This window comes from Ornithorhynchus anatinus, chromosome 8 (assembly GCF_004115215.2).
Source record: "Ornithorhynchus anatinus isolate Pmale09 chromosome 8, mOrnAna1.pri.v4, whole genome shotgun sequence".
Lineage (NCBI taxonomy): Eukaryota > Metazoa > Chordata > Mammalia > Monotremata > Ornithorhynchidae > Ornithorhynchus > Ornithorhynchus anatinus.
In genome coordinates this window covers 34,905,532-34,931,903 of record NC_041735.1, presented here as the reverse complement: position 1 = coordinate 34,931,903, position 26,372 = coordinate 34,905,532, and the positions used below count along the sequence as shown (strand labels likewise).

Here is a 26,372-nt window from a genome sequence, read left to right as displayed (position 1 = left end):
TTATTCAATCTGTCATCAGATTCTGTCAGTACCACTTTGAAAACATTGCTAAAATCCGCCCTTTCCTACCATCCAAACTGCTACCAAGTTGATCCAAGTACTTGTCCTATCCTACCTTGATTCTGCATCTTCCTCCTGTCTTTCCCCACTCCAGTCCATACTTCACTCTGCTGCCCAGGCCATTTTTTTTTAACAAAACCATTTGGTCAATCTTTCCCCAGTCCTCAAGAGCCTCCAGTGGTTGTCCATGCATCTCCGCATCAAATCAAAACTCCTTAGCATAGACTTTTAAGTGCTTAATCACCTTAACCCCTTCTAAACTTATTTCCCTGATTTCCTACTATAACCCAGAAAGCACACTTCACTTCTCTAATGCCAACCTACTCGTCGTATCTCGATCTCATCTGTCTCACTGCTGACTGATTGCCCACATCCTGCCTCTGGTTGAAACACCCTCCCTCTTCAGACAATCACTTTCCCCGCCTTCAAAAGCAGCTCTTCTCCAAGAGGCCTTCCCCAACTGAGCCCTCATTTCCTCTTTTCTTGCTCCCTTCTGCATCACCCTTGAACTTATATTTGTTTCCTTTATTGCCCCCTCCCTCAGGTCCACTGCACTTGTGTACATATCGGTATTTTATTTATTTATATCAATGTCTGTCTCCCCCTCTACACTGTAAGCTCACTGTGGATGGGGAATGTAGCTACCAACACTGTTATACTGTACCTTCTCAATACTTAATATGGTGTTCTGCACACAGTTAAGCGCTCAATAAATACAATTCGGTGATTGATTGATTTACGATCCATTTTACAATTGAGGAAATTAAGTCAAATACTAACTTGTCCAAGTTCATATAGCAGGTAAGAGGCGGAGCCAGAATTACAACCCAGGTGCTCTGACTCCCAGGCCCATGCTCTTTCTACTAGCCCGCACTGTTGGAGATGGTTCCTTATTCTGCTACCTTGTCCCAGGTTCCCAATCAAGTTGAGTTGGAAATAAGGACCCTCAATCATCCCACTTCTGAGTAACCCAAACTCCATCTCTCCCTAGGAACTGCCCTGTCAAATCTGAAAGCTCTGGATTCATTTACCTTCCTTGGAAGGGCGGAGGTGGCCAGCGTTTTGTAAATTGTTTGCGAATGCTCCTCCTGAACCTTGCGCCGCACAACCGCCTTTGGTAGACTTTTTGCTTTTCTCAACCTCGCGAAGCTGCAGAGAGAAATTAGAGTGGGATCCACATGGGTTTACTTCTGGGGGTGGCAGAAAGGACAGACTGGTTTTCAGTTATCAAGAGGTGGAGCAAATGTGGAGTTTTCATAAAATCCACCCTCTCCCTCCCTTCTTGCTTTATTCTAAAGCGACCACTGCAAAAGCAGGGCTTTGAAGAGGCCCCGAAGATGCTAGGGAGGACACGGGGCTCAGAACTGAGGACGCTATGTGGAACCGGACAGTGAGTAGCAACAAGGTGTCCTGGCCCTGATTCCAGGATGCCAAGGGTGACCAGGCAGAGCAGGGAAAATGTCTAGTTTCTTGAGGAGAGACAATCAGAATTGGAGAAAATGGTCAGAGTTCTTTTCTGTGAAATACAACAGGATATTCCTCTAGTGTTAGCCACAGCAGATGAACCACCTGCATGCTTTTTTTGATGGCACTCATTCCTCATGCATTTTATCAGTCAGTCGTTCATATTTGTTGAGCGCTTCCTGTATGAAGAGCACTGTACTGAACGCAGGAGAGGATACACTGCAACACAGTTGGTTGACGTGTTCCCTGCCAGCAAAGAGCTTGTAGTCTAGAGGGGAAAGTAGTATTTGTTAAATGCCGCGAGCCGAGCACTGCACTATGTGCTGGGGTAGGTTCAAGATAACCAGGTCCCACAGGGGGATCATCGTCTAAGTAGAAGGGAGAACAGGGATTGAATCCCCATTTTGTGGCTGAGGGAACTGAGGCACGGAGAAGTGAAGTGACTTGCCCAAGGTCACAGTGCAGACAGGTGGTGGAGCTGGAATCGCAACTCGGGTTGTCAGACTCCAAGGCCCGTACTCTTTCCACTGTGCCGTGCTGCTGGGATATTGAGTTTATGATGTTCATAAAATGGACCAATCCAATGACACTCCACTCTTCTTTAGCGTGAACTAAAACTGGTGCCCCCCGTTAAGCGGTGATCACTATTATAATCTATACCACAATATAATTATAATAATAATATCATTATCTCCACCTCTAGACTGTTAGGTCATTATGGGCAGAGAACCCATCCTCTGATTCTGTTGAATTGTGCTCTCCCAAGTGCTTAGTATAGTGCCCTGCCCATAATAAGTGCTCAATAAATACCATTCATTGACTGATTGATAAATCGACCTCGCGCGGGCCTCAGAAGAAGAGCTCCTTGTGGATGAGGATCACATCTACCAACTCTGTTATATTGTACTCTCCCAAATGCTTAGTACAGTACTCAGCACCCAGTGAGTGCTCAAAAGAGACCACTGATTAATTGATCGATAAGGATGAACAGGGTGATAAGCATTTGGAACATGATATTTGGTTAAAAAAAAAAAAAAGCACTCCAGTTTACCTCTTCGGGCATCTAGAGCACATCAGGGAATGGGTCTAAAAAATAATAGTATCTGTTAAGCGCTTAAATGTGCCAATCACTGTTCTAAGAGCTGGGGTAGATACAAGTTAATCAGGTTGGACAGTCCCTGTTCCACATGGGGATCACACCAATTCTGTTATATTGTACTCTCCCATGCACGTAGTACAGTACCCTGTACCCTGCAAGCGGTCAATAAATACCACCGATTGATCTATTTTAAGAATGCCTTTTCCTCCACCCCGCAGAGTGGGACCCATAGGGAACATATCCGTTTATTGTTCTGTTGTACTCTCCCAAGTGCTTGGTACAGTGCTCCGTACACAGTAAGCGCTCAATAAATACGACCGAATGGATGAATGAACGAGCTACAAACCCCTTGGATTTTCTTCCTCAATTCTGTGTTGGCTCGAGCGAGACCTTCAGAGACCGAATTCAGATAGTAGATGGCCAAGCTGCAAGAGCAAAATCATTATTGAGATTGGACTCCACTGGCAAATGTCAGATTGTACAGAGAATTGTACCTCCCCCAGGTCAGTCTGTCGGTCGAGTTTATTGAGCGCTTACTGTGTGCAGAACACTGTACTAAACACGTGGGAGAGTACATAGAAAATTGTAAGCCCCCAAAAGCTTACAATCTAGAGGCAGAGACAGACATTGATACAAATAAATAAATTACAGATTTGTACGTAAGTGCTGTGGGGCTGAGAAGGGGGATGAATAAAGGGAGCGAGTCAGGGTGACGCAGAAGGGAGTGGGAGAAGCGGAAAGGTGAGCTTAGTCAGGGAAGGCCTCTTGGAGGAGATGCGCCTTCGATAAGGCTCTGCTGCACAAGAAAGCAGACTGGCCCTCCCCCTCCACCCCCTGCCCACCTCCGGGAGACCTCACGTAACACCTAGAAACCGGATTTGTCACCGAGACAGAATTATGACCCCGCCAGCTGCGGTGGACCTGGAACTCTAGCTCTCTCTCCCAGGAGGCTAAGCATCCGTCTCTGTCTGGCTGACGCATTGCAGAAGATCCGCTAGGAGAAGGGCAAGCCTTTTCGACGCGGACTGCGATTTGGGCAACCTGTCTTTATGTCTCCCACCTGCCTGGGAACGATAACTGGGAGGCAGAGCTTGGTCTGGTGCTGAGGAAGGCTAAACTAGAATAGGTTTGGCTTTGGACTTGACTCAGTCAGTCAATCGTATTTATTGAGCACTCACTGTGTGCCGAGCACTGTACTAAGCGCTTGGGAGAGTGCAATCTAACAATACAGATGCAATCCTTGCCCACGACGTGCTTACAAGTCTAAAGTCTAGACGGACTGGACTGTCTAGGGGGAGGAGATGGCAGGAAGCAAAGCATCTTCTCTGGAAGAGGAGGTTGCTAGGAGGAGGGAAGATAGAAAGGCCGAGCTGGCCCTCAGGTGCTGAGGAATGAGTTCGTTCCTGATTAAAAACTAATTAAATAAAAGAAATCAGATGACATTCAAGAAGATCTGTGGATTATTGGCTAGGGACGGGCCTGGGAGTCTTAAACCCGGCTCTGCCGCTTGTCCTCTGTGGGACCCTGGGTAAGTCACTTTACTTCTCTTTGCCTCAGATCCCTCATCTGTAAAATGGGGATTAAGATTGTGAACGCTATGTGGGACGGGGACTGGGGACTGAGTCCAATCTGATTGACTTGAAACAACTCCAGGTCTTAGCACAGTGCCTGGCACATAATAAGTGCTTAACAACTCCCATAAAACACGGTTTCTTTCTCTGAGGGATTCCTGCAGATGTCGCTCGGTGTCAGAGATAGAAGTTTCACCTGGCAGGCCCCCCTTCACCAACACTGGCTGTCCCAGTTAGGTACTGGTTAAAATTAACTCCAGTCAGCGACAGGTATGATAACCTGGCTTTCTCACAGGTAGGTGAACAGTGGCAGTGAGGCATAAGGTCTAAGGGCTACAGGGAAGTGGGAGGAGGGGAGAAAACCCAACTCATTTTTGACTGGCACAATGAACCCGCTCCTTCTTCCACCACCGATAGAGGTAGAATTTAGCCTTGTAGTTACATGTGAACTGCAAGTACTTTTGCGGGTATTCCACTGCCAAGAAGCAGCATGGCCTAGTGGATAGACCGAAGCCTGGGAGTCAGAGGATCTGGGTTTTAATCCTACCCTGCCTCTTGTCTGCTGCGTGACCTTGGGAGAATCACTGAACTTCTCTGTACCTCAGTCACCTCATTTGTAAAATGGGGACTAAGATTGTGAGCCCCATGTGGGGCATGGGCCGTGTCCAACTGATTAGTTTGTATCTACCCCAGCGCTTACTACAGTGCCTGGTACATAGTAAGTGCTTGACAAATACCATTTTAAAAAAAATAAACAACAAAAAAAGACAGTGGCCCCAGTAATCTACCCGGATTTGCATTTCTTCCATGGATTTTTGATTTGCTTTCCTTCACTGCAGAGGAGCACTTCTAGACTGTAAGATTGTTTCTAGACTGTAAATTTGTTTTGGGTAGGGAATATATCTGTTTATTGTTCTCTCCCAAATGCTTAGTACAGTCCTTTGCACACGGGAGGTGCTCAATAAATACGACTGAAAGAATTTGTTCACCACCCCAGTGGGCGTTGAGCTAATATTTCTCTCCCAGACCAGCACCGAGACTGGTTTGTGTAGTTTTAGAGGAAGGGACGGGTCTGAGATTGCCATTCACCGGAACTAGTGTTGGATCCACAACAGCAGAGCTAGTGCTCTGCACACAGTAAGCGCTCAATAAATATGATTGAATTGAATGAACGAATGAATAAGTGCTCAGTGAGCCTGGCTGAATTTCCTATGGTGGACTGACTACCAGTTGACTTGAAAAAGCGATCATCTCTTTAACGAGCGCTTTCTGCTAACAGTGTTAGCGTATCGGCTCTGCTAGGGAACAGAGATCTGGAGATGAGGAAAGAAAGATGGAAAAAATGGCTCAGTTGGTTAGAGAGCCAGAGTGATGCAGTGGGTAAGGGAGAGGGGCAGGGAGGAAGCATCCCAGGTGGGGTGAAATGGCAAGATTCCAGGGAAGAGGGGTCCATGCCTCTCTCCTGCCGGCCCCCTTTGTCCCAGCCTTGGCTCCCAATTTTGGGACCCGGGATCCATAGGAAGAGAGGAAGGACCAGGATGCTTCTCTATCTCATGAGCAAGCAAGGAGGCAGGGAAGGACTGGAGAAATGACCCCAGGGTTGCCCACAGTGGGTGGAAAATGGAAAAGTTCGGGAAGCATGGGAGAGGAGGGCAGGTGGTACTAGATCTCCAGTGAGGCGAGAGAGAACAGGAAGACGGCTAACACCTTAACTATCTTCTGAAGAAAGACCGGGACAACAAACGCAAATTGCAGAAAGGAATCCGAGCCAGAGAAACTGCCCAAAACAACCCCACGGGCTGCGTCAGTAGCCAACTTACACCATCAGTATGATCACAGGGATGATCAGACCCGGATTGGCGATGTAGCCAAAGATCCTGCCGATAAAGGATGGGAAGTCGTTATCGATGGTTTCCTGAATGACATCATACATCCGGTTCTTTCCACTGGGAAGGGAAAGGACCGGTTATAAACTGCGGGAACCTAGGGTTATCAATAATAATAATAATTATGGTATTTGTTGAGTGCTTACAATGTACCAGGTACTGTTCTAAGCGCTGGGGTACATACAATCTAATCAGGTTGGAGACAATCTGTGCCCTACATGGGGCTCACAATCTTAATCCCCAATTTACAAATGAGGCAACTGAGGCATAGAGAAATTAAATGACTTTCCCAAGGTCAAGCAGAAGACAGGTGGCAAGAACCCAAGGCCCGTGATCTGCTCTATCCGCTAGCCCATGTGCACATCTGAATTTACAGTGTGTTTCTTCACTACCGCTAGCAGGTAAATCAATCAGTGGTATTTATGGAGCCCTGACGGTGTGCAGAGCACTGTGCTCAGTGCTTGAAGAGATCGGCCAGGCTACTGCACCGGGCTGTGCTGTCACGCTAAACCGACAACTTGGTGTGACAAGATGGACCCCTACATCATTTGACTCAAAAAACCCCTTCTTTCCTCAGTGTTGTTAGTTTCCAAGGAATTAGGAGAGGGTAGGGGCCTGACTGATCAGCAAGCGATAAGGAGATTTTTGACCTAAAATCTCATTAGACTGTAAGATCCTCAGGGCATGGAGAAGATCTACTAACCCTACTGTACCTGCCCAAACACTTAGTATCATGCTGGGTGCAGCGTAAGTACTCAGTAAATACTATCGATTGATCGATTGAGTGGAAATCCCTCAAGACCCGGCAGAAATAACCATTTGGAAATAATGTCGGGCAAAGGCTGGTACCAGTGGTATTTTTTGAATGGTATTGGTTAAGTGCTTACTATGTGCCAGGTCTCTCTCACGAATCGACGCCTTACCGTCGGCACGGGAGGAGAGTTCACATACGCCAGTGATCTCTAGACTGTGAGCTCGTGGGCAGGAATGTGTCTCTTTATCGTTGTACTGTATTCTCCCACGCGGTTAGTATAGTGCTTTGCACACAGTAAGCACTCGATAAATACGATTGAATGAATTTGTTAAATGCTTACTCTGTGGCAAGCACTGAGGTAGAGTCCCACGTGGGGTTCAAAGATTAAACGGGAGGGAGAAAAAGCATTGAATCCCCATTTTACAGATGAGGAAACTGAAGCAGAGAGACATTAAGTGATCTGCCCATGGTCACACAGCAGGTAAGTGGGGGAGCCAAAATTCAAACCAAGATCCGCTAACACACAGCCCCGTGTCTTTTCCCCTCTAGACTGCAAGTTCATTGTGGGCAGGGAATGGGTCAGTTTATTTTTATAATGTACTCTCCCAAGTGCTTAGTACAGTGCTCTGCACACAGTAAGCACTCAATAAATACAACTGACCGACTGACCGGCTGACTTGCACTAGGCTATGCTGCTCTTCGGTGGGGGAAGTGTTGCTCTAGGTTAAATGGATGGGGTTCTCGGCAGAATTCATTTATCCGTGCTGTCTTCATCCATCTGAACGGGTAATCTAAGTTGGCTGAGCATAAACAATGTTTCCTGTCCTCACTGCTTCAGCTGCTGTATCTGGGGCTTTAAAAAGAAATTACGGGCCTTGCTAAGCACTGTGTGCCAATCATTGTACTAAGCACTGGGATAGATACAAGTTTATCAGATTGGCCACTGTCCCCGGTCCCACGTGGGGCTCACGGTCTTAATCCCCATTTTTCAGATAAGGTAAGTGAGGCCCAGAGAAATGAAGTGGGATTTACAGATGAGGAAACTGAAGCAGAGAGAAGGTAAGCGATTTGCCCACGGTCACGCAGCAGACCCGTGGTGCAGGCGGGATTAGAACTCAAGTCCCCCTGCTGCCTGCCAGGCCCGAGTCTATCCACTAATCCACTCTGCTTCTCTAGGGCTTGGTCTGAGACTGTCTTGTTCTGCAGTCAAATTAAAAATGAATGACTGCGCAGTTCAAAATAGATACCAGAAAACCGGCTTTAGCCTTGTGACAGCCGGCGAGTAACCGGGTGCCGGTGTGTGACGGCCAATTTAATAAGCCAGAGCAGAGCGCTTTCCTCGCCCCTGGGCGGATCCATGTCACCTCTCATCATTAGCAGGGACACATCACCAGTTACCAAAGGTCAAATTTCCCCTTCTTTTCCTCCTGCACGACTCAGACGGAATGCGCCAGTATTGAAGCAGTGAGGCCCAGAGGAAAGAGCATGGGCCTGGGAGTGTCAGAGGACTGGATTCTAATCCTAACTCTACCACTCTACCTTCTGAATGACTCTGGACATGTCATTTCACTCCTCTCTGCCTCAGTTCCCTCATCTGCAAATGGAGGTTCGGTGTCCGTTCTCCCTCCTATTTAGATTGGGAGCCCCACTGTGAGACTCAGTTATCTTGAATCTACCCCCGGCGCTCAGTAGAGTGGCTGGCACAGAGTAGGTGTTTAACAAATACCACAACAATAATAACAGCAGCTGGCATTTCTGGTCTGATTAGAGCTTGATGGTGTTCCTGATCAGGCCATCCCCATCAGAAACACCACCCCTGACCCTCCAGCACATCAGGTTCGTTTCTTTGTTTTATGGTATTTGATAAGTGATTATTATGGGGATAACACTGTTCTAAGCACTGGGGCAGATAAAATTAGGTTGGAGACAGTCCCTATCCTGGATGGGGCTCACAGTCTAAGTAGGAGGGAGAACAGGAGAACTGAGGCACAGAGAAGCCAAGCAACTTGCCCAGGGTCACACAGTAAGCGATTGGCAGAGCAGGGATTAGAACCCAGGTCCTCTGACTTTCAGACCCATGCTCTTTCCACTTGGGCATGCTGTTTCTCTATACCACCAGTGATCCTCCCCGAGCCCTGAGATCTGGGGGCTGCTTCCCAGAGCGGGTCATCTGTAGGCCGGGGCGGGAACGCAGCGGTGAAGAGCGGACTGGCGTTATCCTCTGAAGCAATCTGTGCACAGGGAACACCTGGGCTCAGTGAAAGGAGCCCGGGCTTGGGAGTCAGAGGTCATGGGTTCCAATCCCGGCTCTGCCCCTTGTCAGCTGTGTGACTGTGGGCGAGTCACTTCACTTCTCTGGCCCTCAGTGACCTCATCTGTCAAATGGATATTAACTGTGAGCCCCTCGTGGGACAACCTGATGACCCTGTATCTCCCCCAGTGCTTAGAATAGGGCTCTGCACATAGTAAGCGCTTAACAAATACTAACATTATTATTACTGTTCTCCCCCAAGCACTTAGTACAGTGCTCTGCACGCATTAAGCGCTCAATAAATACCACTGATGGATTCGTATTGCCTGTGGAGGCCAGGAATAAGAGGATGAATGAATCAGGCAAATTCAGGCCTGGCCATTTGATCCAGTGAAAAGAGGAGGGAGGTAGAAGACTTTGCTTTCTTTTCTGGTTAAGCATCGATTCTCTGTGCAACCTTGGGTAAGTCACTCAAGTTCCCCAGGCCTCAGTAGAGCCGTTCCGTGAAATGGGGGACACTAATACCCGTCTTTCCCTACCTCCTGAGAGGTAAAGATCATGAGAGAAAAGAAAAAAACAAGTCAAAGCACATTAAGTCGTTAAGGAGAGGCAGAGGGGCCTAATGGATAAAACAGGGTCCCGGAAGTCTGAAGGACCTGGGTTCTAATCCCGACTCTGCCGCCTGCCTGCTGTGTGACCTTAGACAAATCAATTCGCTGCTCTGTGCCTCAGTTACCTCATTCATAAAATGGGAATTTAGACTGGGAGCCCTCTGTGAGACGGGAATCGCGTCCAATCCGATTTGCTGTACCCACCCCAGTGCTTAGAACAGTACCCGGGCGCAGAGTGAGCACTTAACAAACGCCATAATGATTATTATCATTAAATCCAAGGCATTATGCGTTTTTGAATCTTGCCGTGAGGCAGGTTCTTGGAGACTGTGTACCACAATCGACACCGAAATCCTCCATCCACGTTTAAGAGGAAGGTCAATTACAAACGATTCCGTGAGTCAACCGCACCATCCTCTCCCGAGTGCTTAGTAAAGCACCCGGCACAACGAAAGCACTCAAGGAATACCCTGGATTGACTGCTGAGACCGAACCCGTGGGGCAAGTCAACAAGCCACCTGCTCTCCCTGGAAGACGCCATACCTGAAAGGGCCACAGTCGAAGGAAGGAGGGAGGGACATGATGGTGTAGGCCACAGGCAAGAGGCTGAGGAAGAGGATCAGCAGTAACAGCCCCATGTAAAAGTTATTCGACTTGGAGGCCTTGAAAACCCTCTCGTGCGGGACATTGCTGCTCATCACGGCCCAGCACTGAAAATACATGGAGGTCAGTAAGCGCAGCACATTGATACCAACGAGACCGGGGGCGTAAAAGGAGCCCATCCTGGAAAAGAAGAAACAGAAGCCGTCATCGTCACCGGGAGGGGAGGAGGATTTGAGCGGGACACCGGGACCTGTGGTGGGTGCCGAGGGGACAGTCACGGGAATCGGGGATGAGGAATTTCCCCAGGGGGAGGGCAGACTGATTTTAGAGAAGGAGCGGTCCAAGGTATAGGGTTCCTTTCATTAAAATAGCCAGGAGAAAAGGGTGAATTGGTGACGGTGGTGGGGCTGAGCGTGTCAGGTGACCATGAGTGTAACCCTGGCATCCCTACTGTCTGGGACTTTCTGCTATAAACCGGGGGCAATGCTTACAAAATCAATCAGTGGCATTTATTGAGCGTTTACTATGTGCAAAGCACTGACTACGTACAGAGCACAAAATCCCTGGAGGCTGGCTCCGGTTAGGGGAGAGGGTCTGAAATAATAATAATGATATCTGTTAAACTTTTACTATGTGCCATGCACTGTTCTAAGTGCTGGGGTAGATACAGGATAATCGGGTTGGAACAGTCCCTGCCCCACAAAGGACCTACAGTCTTACTCTCCATTTTACAGATGAGGGAAATGAGGCACAGAGAAGTGAAGTGACTTGCCCAAGGCCACTGAGGGGGCAAATGGAGGAGCCGGGACTAGAACCCTGGTTCTTCTGACTCCCGGGCCTGTGCTCTATTTGTCAGGCCATGCTGCTCAGACCCCAAAAGCCTAAAAACCTGGTTTCCTGCTCAGTGTATTCTAAGGGCTGAGGGAAAGCCGGTCTAGAGACCTGAGTAGGGGAGAGGGAGTCAAAAGAAGAAACAGCGTGGCCTAGTAGAAAGAGCACGGGCCGGGGAGTCAGAGGTTCTAATACCAGATCTATCACTTGCCTGCTGTATGTCCTTGGGCAAGTCACTGAACGTCTCTGGGCCTTAGTTTCCTAATCTGTTAAATGGGGATTAATACCTGGTCTTCTCCCTTCCTAGACCATGAGCCCCTTAGGAGACAGGGACAGTGTTCGGACTGATTATCCCGTAACTACCCCAGTGCTTGGGACATAATAAGCACTTAATAAATGCCATGTTTACTACTAGAACCACCCCTAGGCCCCAAGTGACTATTTCTCACCAGATCATTCCTTGGTTGAAGATCAGACCGAGGACATTTCCGCTGATGTCAAACTCCGAATAAGAGGGCTGCCCAGAGAGAGAGAGAGAGAGAGAGAGAAAAGAAGAAGGCATAATTGTGTGGGGCTGGTCACATGCCCACAAAAGGCTCCCGTGACAGGAAGTTCCCTTTGAACACCCAGCCCAAGCAGTTCATTACCGCTTGGCATCTTCAAATTGGGCCCCGGATCTTAAAGCAGGGGGTTTAAAATGATCCTGAGGTCAAATCACGCCTGTCCCTTTCAGGAAAATATGGAACTCCCAGAAACCGCACAGTGTACCTCCAGCAAAGCTTATAGGCTGAGAGGAAGGGAGGGTGGACGTGGTGAGAAGCAACTGTTTCCCTCATTCATAATACATTTCGCCACATGAATTTTTCAAACTCGACTCTCAATAAGGGAGAGAGAAGTGGAGGGAAGGAGAGACAGAGAAAAGGGAGAAGGAAGAGTAGGGAAAGAGAGATTAAGAGAAAGTGAGGGAGAGAGTGAGAGGGAGAGAAAGAGAAGAAGAGCGTATCTATCCCAGCGCTTAAGAGGAAGCGTTTAGACCAATTTCTTTTATCTATCCTCGTGCCAAGCCCAGTGCTTGGCGCATAAGTGCTTAAAAAAATTCCACTATTAAGTAGATTTTGCTATGTGTACATTTCTTGTCCCCTTTATGGGTAGAGTCCATGGGCTTAGACTCTTTTTTTTACTGAACTAACACGCAGTTGAATGAATGAATGAACTAGGGTTGTTCCCCTTCTAAGCTTCATTAGTTGGTCCAGAGAAAACAGCCCGGCCTGGAGCGGTTTCAGAAATCTATAAGAAGCATCAGAGATTGACACTGCGTCCGGTGGCACAAGCCCATCCCACAGCGACCTACAAATCCAGCCTCCAGGTCCCAGCACCAGCAGTAGTTCATGAATCTGACGAAGCAAGCGCGGAGGAAATCTCCCAGCAGAATGGTTATAAATGTCACCAGAATGTCAGACACCGTCAGCCTCACAAACTCCTGCAAGAGAGGAAGAGGGTGGTCGGTGAAGCATCCGTCCTCGAGACTCCTCAGGTAACGCAGAAATCCCCTCCTCCCCGGGCACTGGGTGGGGATGGCGGGGTCTTTCGTGGGCCCCGAGGGGGGGATCACTGGACTAAGGTTCAGACTTGCATGGAAGAGGTCACGAGATCTCGCCTCTGACACCACCCCCCGGGTCTCTGTCTCCTCATCTGTAAAACAAGGATTGAGACGCTGCACCGGGTTGTGAGGGGGAACTGTAGACAACCTTGCCCACAGCATGAAACAGGGTGGCCTAGTAGAAGGCAGAAGGGCCTGGGCAGCGGAGGACCTAGATTCTAATCCCAGCTGTCCCACTTGTTGCTGTGTGACCTCGGGAAAATCACTCAGCTTTTCTGCACCTCAGTTTCCTCATCTATAAAATGGAAAAATGAGGATTCAATACCTGTTCTCCCTCTCCGACTGTGAGCCCAATGTGGGACAGGGACTTGATAATAAGAATTATAATGTTTTTTGTTAAATACTTACAATGTGCCAAGCACGGTTCTAAGCGCTGGGGTAGATACAGGGTTATCAGGTTGTTCCACCTGGGGTTCACAGTCTTAATCCCCATTTCGCCGATGAGGTAACTGAGGCACAGAGAAGTTAAGTGACTTGCCCACAGTCACACAGCTGACAAGTGGCGGAGCCAGGATTAGAATTCACGATAATCCAACCTGATAATCTTCTATCTACCCCAACCCTTAACCAATGCCCCAGCTGTTATTACTTTCTGTGCCTCAGTTCTCAACAAAATAGGTATTACCTGTTTTCTTTCCATCTTAGAGTTTGGTCTAGTGCTTTGCCTGATACGGTTTTCCTGTATTTACTCCAGCACGAAGCACAGAACTTGGCCCAAAGCAGGTGCTTCGCAAGGGCCACAGTTATTATTATCGTTATTATGATTGTCATAACTATTCCACAAAATGCTAAATAACTTTTGATGAAGTACCTCGTTCAAACATGGACTTGTATAGATCCTGCCCTTAAAGTATCCAGTTGCATTGGAAAGAAAAGTAGGCTTCAGCAGTTGAAGCATCACAATAATAATAATAATAATTTTTGTTAAGCACCTACTCCATGCTCATACTAAGCACCGGGGTAGAAACAAAGTAATTACTTGCTCCTCATGGTGCTCACAGTCTAAGGGAGACTTAGAAGCAGTGTGGCCTGGTGGAAAGAGCAGGGGCCTGGGAGTCCGAAGATCTGGGTTCTAGTCCTAGCTTCACCATCTGTCTGCTTTGTGACCTTGGGCAAATCACTTAAGTTTTCTCTACCTCCGGTACCTCATCCGTAAAATGGGCGTGAAAACTTTGGGACGTAGACCGTGTCCAATCTGATGATCTCGTATCTACCCCGGTGGTTAGTGTAGTGGCTGGCACATAGTAAGCGTTTAGCAAATCCCACCCCACCCCCCTACACGAAAAGAGAACTCTTCCTCTGTTCCCTCAATTCCACATGAATCATGATTTCGGATGACTCCTCCACACCGGGGCTTGAAATTCTGTGGATTCAAGTGTTCATCGTATATGCTCTAACTATTGGGTGGATCCAGGTGGCCGACGTAGAAATTGTCAAGGAGCAACTGAGCTCTCTGAGAACCCCCGGGGGCCTGAGAGGCGTCTGCACGTCACCGGCCTGCGGTCCACATTTGCCTTCCAGATGGGAGGAGTTCAGACCAGTCCCCGGACGTGGTCAGTGAGCCAGTCCGCGGGGCTCTCCGTCCTGCCGCTCCTTCCCGGTCCCCAGCCCTGGGCGGCCTTGTTCACACGCTTCCCTGGATGAATGCAGTTTAATCAGGAGTGCCATGACCAGGGAAATCAACCCAGATGCCCCTCTTGCGTATCCCTTGGCCCACCGGACCCCGGCTGGGTTTGACCCTCTTTTAATGAATACCAGCCAAGCGGGAACTCCTAAACAACAAACACACACACGCGCCCGCACATTCACACACATACCTGTCTCCCCCACCCCCATACAGGAAATTCAGTGTTGTTTTTGAGACTCCCTTAAAATAAATGCATTACCGCATTAACGTCCTCCCGCAGCAGGTGGTGTGTAATAATGACACTGGAGTCATTTGCGCCGCACTTACTAGGTCCCAACCACTGCACTAAGCTCTAGGGTAGATATGAGAAGCAGCGTGGCTCAGTGGAAAGAGCCCGGGCTTGGGAGTCAGAGGTCATGGGTTCTAACCCCGGCTCCACCACTTGTCAGTTGGGTGACTTTGGGCAAGTCACTTAAGTAAGCGCTCAATACATACGATTGAATGGACTTCTCTGTGCCTCAGTTACCTCATCTGTAAATGGGGATTAAGACTGTCAGCGCCACGTGAGACAACCCGATTACCTTGCATGAACCCCCGCGCTTAGGACAGTGCTTGGCACATAGTAAGCGCTTAAATACCATCGTTTTTATTATTATTATGAGATAATCAGGTCAGACCCAGTCCCTGTCCTATATTCGCTGCCTAAGGGGCAGGGAGAATGAGGCCCAGGGAAGTGAAGTGAAGGGAAGTCCTCTAGACTGTAAACTCGTAGTGGGCAGGGACCGTGTCTGTTTATTGATCTGTTGTACTCGCCCAATCGCTTAGTACAGTGCTCTGCACACAGTAAGCACTCAATAAATACGACTGCATGAAAGTGACTTGCCCAAAGTCACCCAGCGGGCAGAGCCAGACTGCCAGTCCTGAGTTCTTTCCGCTAAGCCATGCGACTTCTCACTTCGGAAACAGGGAGAGAGGGAATGGAGAATTCACGGGTAAAAAGAATTAGGCGTGAATTGTCAGTGGTTAGTGAAAAAGCAAGAAGGCGAAAGCACTCACAATGCCCACGGTCGTCTCCCAACAGGAGCCCCTGGGCACGTCGGCTGGGTGGAGCGGGGAAACTGTGCCGTTCCCATCCCCCGTGGACGCGTTGTAATAGTAGAACAGGGTCCAGTGGGTGATGTTCTTTACCTTGTCTTCATTGGACAGCTAGAAAAGAAGGCCGAAATGCACCACTGAAATCGTCGACCGACAGTGCAGCCAATCTATTCATTCAGTCATATTTATTGAGCACTTACTGTGTGCTCAATGTATATTCAATATAGTAAGTTATATAATAAAAATTGGATGTATTTTGTATTCGCTATAAATAAGTGATACATGATTTAAAGATATTCAAGGATTGGAGATCCCTGCTGGTCTGGGTAGGATGTAAGCAGGATCGTTGTGTCTGTGGAAGAAAAGGCTGTGGTCTGATATGGAAGTGGTCTTCAGGAAGCAGTGTGGCCCAGTGGAAACAGAGCAGGCCTGGGAGACAGAAGACCTGGATTCTAACTCCAGCTTCCCCACTTGTCTGCTGTGTGACCTCTGGTAAGTCATTTAACTGTTCTGTACCTCAGTTTCCTCATCTGTAAAATGGGGATTTACTCCCCGATCTCTCTCCCCTTTGGGCCTCACATGGAACGAGGACTGTATCCTACCTGATTATGTATCTACCTCAGCGATTGATATAGTGCTTGACACAGAGTAAGCCCTTAAATACCATAATTCTTATTAGGAAATTAGAGGATTATTATATAAAGAATCACGGGATTGTGCTTGAACTAAAGCACGAGTGATTCAGGTTAGACACTGAACAGAAGCATATGTTACGTTATGCTCTCCTGTTATACTGTGCTCCCCAAACACTTAGTACAGTGCTTTGTATAGAGCGGGCACTCAATAAATATGATGGAATGAGTGAATATGACCATAAAAAATGCCATTACTTGGTCACTGTCGGCTCTCTAACAACATCATCCTCGGCCCTCATTTTCGTAATTAGAGATGGACCACGTGACACCCCTAACTTTCCCTCTGACGGCCCTCCGTGGAACGCTGAGTACAGTGCTCTGCACACAGCGCTCAGTAAATACGATGAATTGATTGATCGAATCAGTGTTGCTGATGGAATGTTTGTCATCCCCTGAACAGTGGCACAGAGGGGGCTGCAGGCTCTCAAAAGTAGGCGCTCCATTTCAAACGAGAAGACATGTCTTTTCCCCTCTCAGGGTCGTACCTGGGGAGTTCCCAGCACTCCGTTTGTCTCGACTACGGGAAGAAGAGTCAAGGGGAGGCCTATCCATTCCATTCCTAGCTTGAGCAGTGACTAGCGAGTGCAAGGCCATCTGCTGCAAGTCAAAAACTCACCTGTGCTGGGCAGCAGCGTCACGGGAGAGAGTCGAGGGCGGAGACTCAAGTTGACGGCGCGGCGGGAGGAAATGGTAAACCACTTCCATATTTTTACCAAGAGAACTCTACGGATCCACTACCAGAACGATTGCAGATGGAGGTGGGGTGTTCTGGGAGAGAGACGCGTCCGTGGCGTCGCTATGGGTCGGAGACGACCCAACAGCGGAAGACAAACAAATAGCCGTGTCTTTACCTTGAGATGGACGTCATCCATCAATGCCAGGAGGAAGGTGTAGAGGTTTCCAAGGAACAGAGCAAAGATCCTCCCCAACTGCCACTTGAGCCCAACGCGAGGATGGTAATTCTCTAGGGCCGCGATGGTTTCGAAGAGCGGAGGACAGAACATTCCCAGCAGGGACATGACAATCTCCACCTACCAATTAGAGTCCACCAGGTGACGGTTGAAACGTCCTTTCCGTATTCGGTTTCCTAACTGATTTTGCCTCTTTTCTGGCATGCTCGGGTGGTTATTAGAGTGAGAGTCTTGGTACGACAGAGACTATTATAATCAGTATCATATTTGTTCAGTGCTTATTACGTGTCAGGAACTGTACCGTGAGAGCTGGGATAGATTCAAGAAAATCAGGTTGGACACGGTCTCTGTCCCACATGGGGCTGAGTCTTAATCCCTATTTTTTTTTTTACAAATGAGATAAACTGAGGCCCAGAGAAGCGAAGGGAGTTGTCCAAGGTCACACGGCAGACAGGCGGCAGATCCGGCCCAGGTCCCCTAACTTCCAGGCCGCTGCTCTTTCCACTAGGCCATGCTGCCTCCCGGCTGAAAGGAATGCCAGGAACCAGGAGGAGCGGTTTTCCCTGAGATAGGGCTATCACACTCCCTAAGATTATTTTCTGTCACCTGCAACCTGATGCCTCTCGATGTCTCAAAACAATGCTTGGCGTGTCACATAGACCGGGACACGGTATCGGTGACAGCTGCAGGTGTCCTGGAGAGAGTTACACTGGGCCAATTTCCCCGGGTCAACTAGACTAACAGGCCGCTGCCGTAGGGGACGAAGAAGAGAAGCAGCGTGGCCTAGTGGGTAGAGCAGGGGCCTGGGAGTCAGAAGGACCTGGGTTCTAAACCCAGATCCTCCACTTGTCTGCTGTGTGACCTCAGGCATGTCACTTCACTTCTCTGGGCCTCAGTTATCCCATCTGTTCAGTGAGGATTAGTTCCTATTCCTTCCCATTTAGAATGCGAGCCCCATGTGGGCCACGCACTGCGTTCAAGCTGATTATCTTGTATCTACCCCAGCGCCTAGATCAGTGCCTGGCACATAGTAAGTGCTCAACAAGAACCATAAAAAACAAAACAAAAAAAGTAGGCCATGCTGCTTCCTTTATTCATCCCCCCTTCCCAGCCCCACACCTCTTATGTACATATTTCCCCCGATTAGACCGTAAGCCCGTCGGACGGCAGGGACTGTCTCTATCTGTTGCCGACTTGTTCATTCCAAGCGCTTAGTGCAGTGCTCTGCACATAGTAAGCGCTCAATAAATACTATTGAATGAATTGAATGAATGAATATCCGCAATTTATTTATTTATTTTGATATCTGTCTCCCGCTCCAGACTGTAAACTCACTGTGGAGCGAGAACGTGTCTCTTTATTGTTGTACTGTAATCTCCTAAAAGTTTAGTACAGTGCTCTGCACAGAGTAAGCACTCAATTAATGCGACCGACTGACTGAATGACTGCTTCTCCAAGTCTGCTTTCCCCTCCACGTTTGCCCGGCCTGGTCTAAGTTAGCTCTCAGAGAGCAGTCACAACCCAGTCTTCATTCTCACCTCGTTCCTTTCGTACCAGCTGGCGTTCTGCATTTTTGAAAAATTCTGGGATCGCTTCACCACGAAATAAATGAGGTAGCCACTCCCACAGAGGCAGCAGATGATGAGGAAGTTGGCCAAAACACGGAGAAATCTCGTCAGATGGATGTTCTCTTCTTTGTTACTCTCCTGTTCGTCCACGATTGACTCCTGAGTGAACAGCGAAGAACGCAGAGGCGGTGAGTAATGCAACCATTCGCCTTGGGCCCGTGTCGAGTTCTCGGGGATTAATATTGGATCAGAGTGGATAATATCCAGTGATTTCCCGCCCCCCCCCCCAGCACTCCCGATACCATCTCTTTCAATCAATTAATTGTATTTATTGCGTGTTTACTTCGGGCAGAGGACTGTTCTAAGCACTTGGAGGAGTACAATGTAACAGAGTTGGTAGACATGTTCCCTGCCCACAAGGAGCTTACAGTCTGAGAAGCAGCGTGGCTTAGTGGAAAGAGCACGGGCGGGGGAGCCAGAGGATGTGGCTTCTAATCCCAGCTCTGCCACTTATCAGCTGTGTGACTTTGGGCAAGTCACTTCATTTCTCTGTGCCGCAGTTACCTCATCTGGAAAATGGGGATTGAGTGTGAGCCCCATGTGGGACAACCTGATTATCCTGTATCTACCCCAGAGCTTAGAACAGTGCTTGACACATAGTAAGCGCTTAACAAATATAATTATTATTATTAGAGGGGAAGACAAAAATTAATGTGAATAAATGAATCACATATATATATATGTACAGAATAATAATAATAATAAACTTGTGGTGTTTAAGTGCCTACTGAGTGCCAGACGCTGTACTTAGCACTGGGGTAGACACAAGCAAAGATGCAAATTCATGTCCCACACGGGGCTCATAATCTTAATCCCCATTTTACAGATGAGGTAAACGTGGCACAGAAAAGTGAATTGATTCACCCAAGTTTTCACAACAGACAAGTGGCAGAGCTGGGAATAAAACCCAGATATTTCTGACTCCCAAGCCCATGCTCTATTCAATAGGCCAACTGCTTCTCTATGAAGCAGCTCTAAGTACTGTGGGGCTGAGGGTGGCGCGAAGTCTAATCAAGAGGGTGACGCAGAGGGGAGGGGTAGAATTATTTAGTGTCTCAGCAGACTGTATTTAGGGTCTCAGTATTTAGAGTCTCAGTAGATGGAGGAAGTTTCAGGAACAAATGACAAATGGCTTCGGAGTTTGGGCAGCCGGAGGGGCGTGGGGAATGATAGGGCTGAGTTAAGAAAAATGCGAATCCGATGCCTGCTGATTGCATCTGGGAGGGTCTCGCTGTTGAGGGATGGGGCGGAGGGGTCCGCGACAGCTAAGGAGAACCTCCCTCTGAGACAGATCATCACACTGTAAGCTTTTAGTGTTTTTCCCTTCCCTTCCCCAGGGACTTGAGGTTTCCAAAATAACTTTAATCAGTGCATGGCGATGCCTAGAGACCTCAGTACCCTCCATAATAATGCCACCGAACCCTAGAGACAGGACGCGGTTTACGTAGAGGGTGGGAGCAGCATGGCCTAACAGAGGGAGCACGGGCCCGGGAGTCAGAAGGACCTGGGTTCTAATCCCCGGTCCTCCACCTGTCTGCTGGATAACCTTGGGCAGGCCATTTCACTTCTCTGTGCCTCAGTTATCTCATCTGTAAAATGGGGATAAAGACCAATGTGGAATAGGGATGGTATCCAACCCTATTTGCTTTCATACACCCCTGTACTTAGAACAGTGCTTGGCACATAGTAAGGGCTTGACAAATATCATAATTGTTATCCCACATGGGGCTCACTGAGTATGAGAGAGCAGGATCGAATCCCCATTTAACAGATGAGGTAACTGAGGCACGGAGAAGTGAAGCGATTTGCTCAAGGTCACACAGTAGGCAAGTGGCGGAGCCAGAATTAGAACCCAGATCCTCTGACTCCCAAGCCCCTGCTTTTTCCACTTGGCCACACTGCTTCTGTGTTGTGTTGTACTCTCCCAAGTGATTAGTACAGCGCTCTGCGCACAGTAAGCGCTCGCTAAATACTGTTGATCGACTGGGGCGGAGAAGGCTAAAGGATAAATCAACTTCTGTCTTTAATAGTGGACAACTGTGACGGAGAGAACGATGACCCGTTTGTTCTCCATTTCTGTAAAAGACCCAACAGGAGGAAACAGCAAGGGAGAATTCCACTGGAAAAATCTTGACCATCCAAGGATTGATTATCGGAACCAAACTACCAAGGGTGATCGGGGGCATCCACTCCCCTAGAGACGATGGATGACGGACCCGTGTAGAGGAAGGGGGCTTGGACTGAATGACCTTTCATGCGTCTTTCAGGAATTAGAGTCTATGAAAATCCTATAGTAAGTAAGCGGGTTTGCTGGGAATAGGGACGTCGGTCTCTTCACCCCCATGGGATGTTTTACCCTTTGAAGACAGCAGTGCCGGTGCGATCCAGTTCGGGCCGCACACCCATTTCCCGGCATCCCCGTACTCACAGGCAATTGCGGTGACGACCATTAAAACCTGACAGATCATCTTTCCTCCAGACTGTTGAGGGAAGCCCCAGCCTTTTTCTGCAGTGATTCTGCTCGGTGTTTCTGCTGAGAGGCAGCTGGGAGACATTCTTTCCACTCCCTGTGCACGTAAACCGAATCGCACTGAATTTGCTTCATACGTAAGAAATGGGGAAAGTGGGCCTGAAGGGAGAACCTGGGTCAGGGGCCGGAGAAGAGGGAAATGGGCCATCCGAAGCTACCTTGAAGCTGGTAGTGATGGACGCGTACTTGTTGTCAGCCGTCTCTGGGTTGCCGATCAAGTAGTCCCAGCTAGTAAACATTTTGAAGCTGAAAGTGAAGTTTTCCCCGTCGCCATCGCCAGTGCTCTCTTGAGCATTGCTCGCCATCCTGCGTGATAGACCACAGTCCATTAATCGGCGACACCCAGAGAAGACCAGCTCTGGCTCCTCCGTAGCCAGCCCCATCTCCGTCCTCTCAACCCGTGTCTGCGAAGGCAGGGGCGGTCCCCAGGAGGGGCGTCTGCGAGATGGATGTCTTCCGGTGACAGAGGCCGGCAGGGAGAGATCTCAGCTGAGCTGGGGTTTTAACAAACAAATAACATGTTGTGTAATTTCTTCCTGGGAGTTTAGAGCTCTGAGAACCTGGACACCACCCTGTCAAGTGTCAGGCACTTTATCGAGGGGGCATCTAAGAAGCTGGGTATGGGCAGGAAACATAAGAATAATAATAATCGTGGCATTTGTTAAGCCCTAACTATGTGTCAAGCACTGTTCTAAGCACTGGGGTAAATACAAGCTAATCGGGTCGGGTTGGACACAGTCCCTGCTCCACATGGGGCTCACGGTCTGAATCCCCATTTTGCAGATGAGGCGACTGAGGCCCAGAGAAGTGATGTGACTTGCCCAAGATCACACAACAGACAAGTGGCAGAGCCAGGATTAGAACCAGGTCCTCTTTCTGACTCCCAGACCCGCGTTCTATCCACCGGGCCGTGCGGCTTCCAAGCGCTTGGTACAGTGCTCGGGGCACGGTAAGCACTCGATGAATAGGACTGACCGACCGACTGAGGTTGAGCTACAGGGAGACATTCATTCTGAGGAAAATGAAGAAGAAAGCTTTGAACAAAGTAAGCGTACTTACGATCTGATAACGACCATCAGGCTGTAGCCAAAGACACTGATCCCAACCATGAAGTAGGCCATGGGCAATCTGTATTTCAACCACCCAATTGTCCTCTGGTTGTTGTAATATCCATAAAAGAGAGCAGAGTATTTGATATAACCCTACAGAATAACAGATACATGAAAGCTTTGGATGTTTCCTCCCCCTGCAGCTACGCCGTGTCTTTCAAATGTATAAAATGTCATCTCTCATTTATTTGAACTTAGATAATTAAAACCTGCGCGATAAACATGGTGCGGATTAGCCCAGAGAACAGGCTATGCCCGTTCTGTATTGATTTAATACAGCCTGGCAGGATCTAGTCATACTCTCTGGGTGTCAGCACTAATTAATTCATTCATTGTGCTATGTTTTAAGCGCTTACCATGTGCTAAGCACTGTGCTAAACACTGGGGTAGACAGGCAGGGACGATGTCTGCCAGCTCTTTTGGAGAAGGACCTGGGTTCCACTCCCGGCTCCGCCACATGTCTGCTGTGTGACACTGGGCGAGTCACTTTACTTCTCTGTGCCTCGTTTACCTCATCTGTAAAATGGGGATTAAGACTGTGAGCCCAGTGTGGGACAGGGACTGAGTCCTTTCCTCTACCCCAGCGCCTAATACGGTGCCTGGCGCATAGTAAATGCTTAACAAATACCATCATCGTCATTATTATCGTACGAAGGCCGGGACCGGCCCTACCTCAAAATCCCAAAGCACAGAAAAGTCCATCGCTTTGTCTTCTTCGGCTCGGGGCACGGTTTTCCGAGGGATACTCCCGTAAGGCACGCCCATCAACACCTGGCCCGGGAGAGGAGGGATCCAGTCAGAACCTGGAGATTGGGAACCCCACAGGTGGTAGGGACTGTCTCCAACCTGATAAACTTGCATCTACCCCAACGCTTAGAACAGTGCTTTGCACTTAGCAAGCGCATTACAAATACCGTAAAGCAAACAAACAAGGTTCCTTTCCCTCCGGTGACTCCCGGCACACCCTCGTTCCACTGGGGAATGCTGCTTAAAGAACCTATCTCCTCTGCTAAATCCAAATGTGAGACTTCAGTTCAAATTCCAGTATTTTACATGCATGAAATGCAACGGAAACAAGTGGCGTTACCTCACGGTCTCTCTGCACTGTCTTGGCTTATGTGAGTTGTCCTCCTATTACTCACATTTTCAAATAACTGGGGAACACAGGAGGTTAGAGGGAGCTTTTGTGTAGTGATATTGCAAGGATTTGTAGTGAATTACTTTGAGGATTAGGGGCACTCGGGCTTATTTTTTTAATCCTATTTAGAAGGACTCATATCTCTCGTGGAGAAAAGAGTTAGGAGGCGATCAGCAGGAAGTTGAAGGGCCAAAACAATTAGGACGGAGAGAGTTCAGATCATCTGATGTTCAAAGAAGCAGGCGAAATCGAGTTTGGCCATTTCAAACGCATGCAGGGACCATTTTTTAATTTCTTTAGTTGAGATTTTCTTTTTCTCTCTGCGTTCGTCTTTGAGTAAGAAGGTACAGAGAATCTATCCTCTATCTCCAATGGTCTTTTGATCCTTAACCTATCTCAAAGACTGATTTTACCTCCCTAAAAGCTCAGTGTAATGTTAGAGAGAGACATGGGTGGCTGGAGAGAGTCTGAACATCTCAGTGTCAATTTCTCCATCTTCCTGTGCTGAGGGTGTTGTTTTTTTTGGGGGGGAGGGGGGTGCTATTAGATCGTTTCAGTTTTGGGAGGGGCACATAGGCCCTATAATGATGGGAAAGGAGCTTGGAAAGGGGCAGGACTATTGGCTAGCGGCAAGTTCCGATTGGTCAGTAAGTCAGTTAATATATTTATTGAGCACTTACTGTATGCAGGGCACTGTACTAAGCGCTTGGGAGAGTATAGTATAACAATGCAACAGGCACATTCCCACCCACGATGAGCTTACAGTCTAGAGATTTGTCGTGGGCATGGGGTGGTCCTCAGGATACTCTTGGCAGGTGGGAGGTTCCAAAAACCATGGAATAGGGATTGTTGGGGTGTATGTGTTGTTTTTTTTCGGGGGGGACCCATCAGGGTGGGCTCTAAGTAGGGCATTCTCTCCTCCATGCTTGGGTGGGCATATTTCTGAGGCTCTTCTCACCCTTAAGGGGTTGTGAGGACAAGGACGAAATAATCTGACTGGCCACTAATTTTGAGCTTCTTGGAGAGGGGAAAGAGGGGAGTTAAAAAATGGAATTCCTTACCAGGTCAGGGATTCCACTCCCTAAACACCAGCCCGGGATTCACTGATTCTGCGGGCAGACGTTGACCCATATGGACTGATTTTCTGGCACTTTAGCGGGGAGGTGTGTCCTCCATACTTTCCTCCACCCTTCCCCCCGGTAAAGCAATGACCCTAAGATGACCACCTTCATTCACCAACCCCTATGGACAGAATTAGCCCTCCCAGATTCCAAGAAACTTGAGCTTCCTGAGTTCGTTTTACTCTTCTGGATGGATCTCCCCAGAGAGCCATCTGTAGTATCTAATCACACTCCCCAACGGTCTTTCAATTCCTCTGGATTAGGGGATGGGACCTCTTAATAAATAAGGGGAATATTGGATCGATTGTAACACTTGATTTTCAGGATTTCCTATGATGTAGTCGTGCCAATTTAACAGTACATCCATAAGTAGCCTGTGTAGCTACTATACTGCAATGTCTAAAAGGATTAAAAATCATAGAGTATGCATTTCTAGCCTGGTCAGCCATTTAGGTCAAGGGCCGTGAATTCCAGTAGATCGATTAAATTTCCCAAGTGGGTTGAGGCGAGGGAAGAAGGTGGATTTGGGTGCACTCAGTTCATTAAAACATTTGTGATAAGATGGCAATAGGCTAGTTATCATAGGACTGACGAGAGAACCTTTTGCCGAGAAGTAGCTGGGGGTATTCTGGGAGGCTGAAAACTACAGCCTTGAAAATACACGTAATAATAGACATTTGGACCTGTTCTGAGTATCTGATAATAGTAATAATAATACTAATGTTGGTATTTGTTAAGCACTTACTATGTGCAGAGCACCGTTCTAAGCGCTGGGGTAGATACAGGGTAATCAGGTTGTCCCACGTGAGGCTCACAGTCTTTGACAGATGAGATAACTGAGGCCCAGAGAAGTGAAGTGACTTGCCCACAGTCACACGGCTGACAAGTGGCAGAGCCGGAATTCGAACCCATGACCTCTGACTCCCAGGCCCAGGCTCTGACTCCCACTGATTAAACACTCATACTTATGTGACTATGTTATGGAATGGGAAGCAGAGTGGCATAGTGGATAGAGCACTGGCCCGAGAGTCAAAAGGTTGTAGGTTCTGATCCCGGCTCCATCACTTGCCTGCTGTGTGACCTTGGGCAAGTCACTTCGCTTCTCTCTTCCTCAGTTCCCTCATCCGTAAAATGGAGATGAAGACTGTGAGCCCTATATAGGACAGGGACTGCGTCCAACTCTATTACCTTGTATCCACCCCAGTGCTTAGTACAGTGCCGGGCACCCAGTAAATGCTTAACAAATGCCAGTTATTATTCGTATGTATAGTTTGGGTAGTCTCTACTACTCGGGACAGGGAAGGAGTGGTTGTTTTGGCATTTTAAGGAGCAGGAATGCTCCTGCTACCCGTAGGAGGATCTGGATTTTTTTTTATGGCATTTGTTAAGCATTTACTGTGTGATAGACACGATACTAAGTGCCAGGGTAGATTCAAGCTTATCAGGTTGGACACAGTGCCTGAGAAGCAATGTGGTTTAGTGGATAAAGCACAGGCTCCGGGGGGCAGAAGGATCGGAGTTCTAATCCCGGCTCCACCATACGTGAGCTGTTTGACCTTGGGCAAGTCACTACCCTTCTCTGGACCTCAGTTCCCTCATCTGTAAAACGGGGATTATGAGTGTGAGCTTCATGTGGGGCAGGGACTGTGTCCAACCTGATTAACTCTATCCCAGCGCTTAGAATAGCGCTTGGCACATAGTAAGCACTTAACAGATACTATAATAATA

At 48.3% G+C, this 26,372-nt stretch overlaps 1 protein-coding gene across 1 annotated transcript in view; it reads right to left on the bottom strand.

Annotated features, from left to right (window-relative positions):
- The window catches only part of TMC2 (transmembrane channel like 2), a 67,624-nt gene that overhangs the window by 26,639 nt on the left and 14,613 nt on the right, over positions 1-26,372 (bottom strand). Inside the window, exons 10-21 of the mRNA XM_039912807.1 lie at positions 23,058-23,156; positions 22,336-22,478; positions 21,435-21,582; positions 18,657-18,845; positions 17,059-17,238; positions 15,474-15,623; positions 12,482-12,610; positions 11,580-11,647; positions 10,240-10,479; positions 6,015-6,140; positions 2,970-3,048; positions 1,092-1,209 (exon numbers count right to left, since the gene is read on the bottom strand). Coding sequence (XP_039768741.1) covers positions 1,092-1,209; positions 2,970-3,048; positions 6,015-6,140; positions 10,240-10,479; positions 11,580-11,647; positions 12,482-12,610; positions 15,474-15,623; positions 17,059-17,238; positions 18,657-18,845; positions 21,435-21,582; positions 22,336-22,478; positions 23,058-23,156 — 1,669 coding nt within the window. The remainder of the gene's footprint in view (positions 1-1,091; positions 1,210-2,969; positions 3,049-6,014; positions 6,141-10,239; positions 10,480-11,579; positions 11,648-12,481; positions 12,611-15,473; positions 15,624-17,058; positions 17,239-18,656; positions 18,846-21,434; positions 21,583-22,335; positions 22,479-23,057; positions 23,157-26,372) is intronic.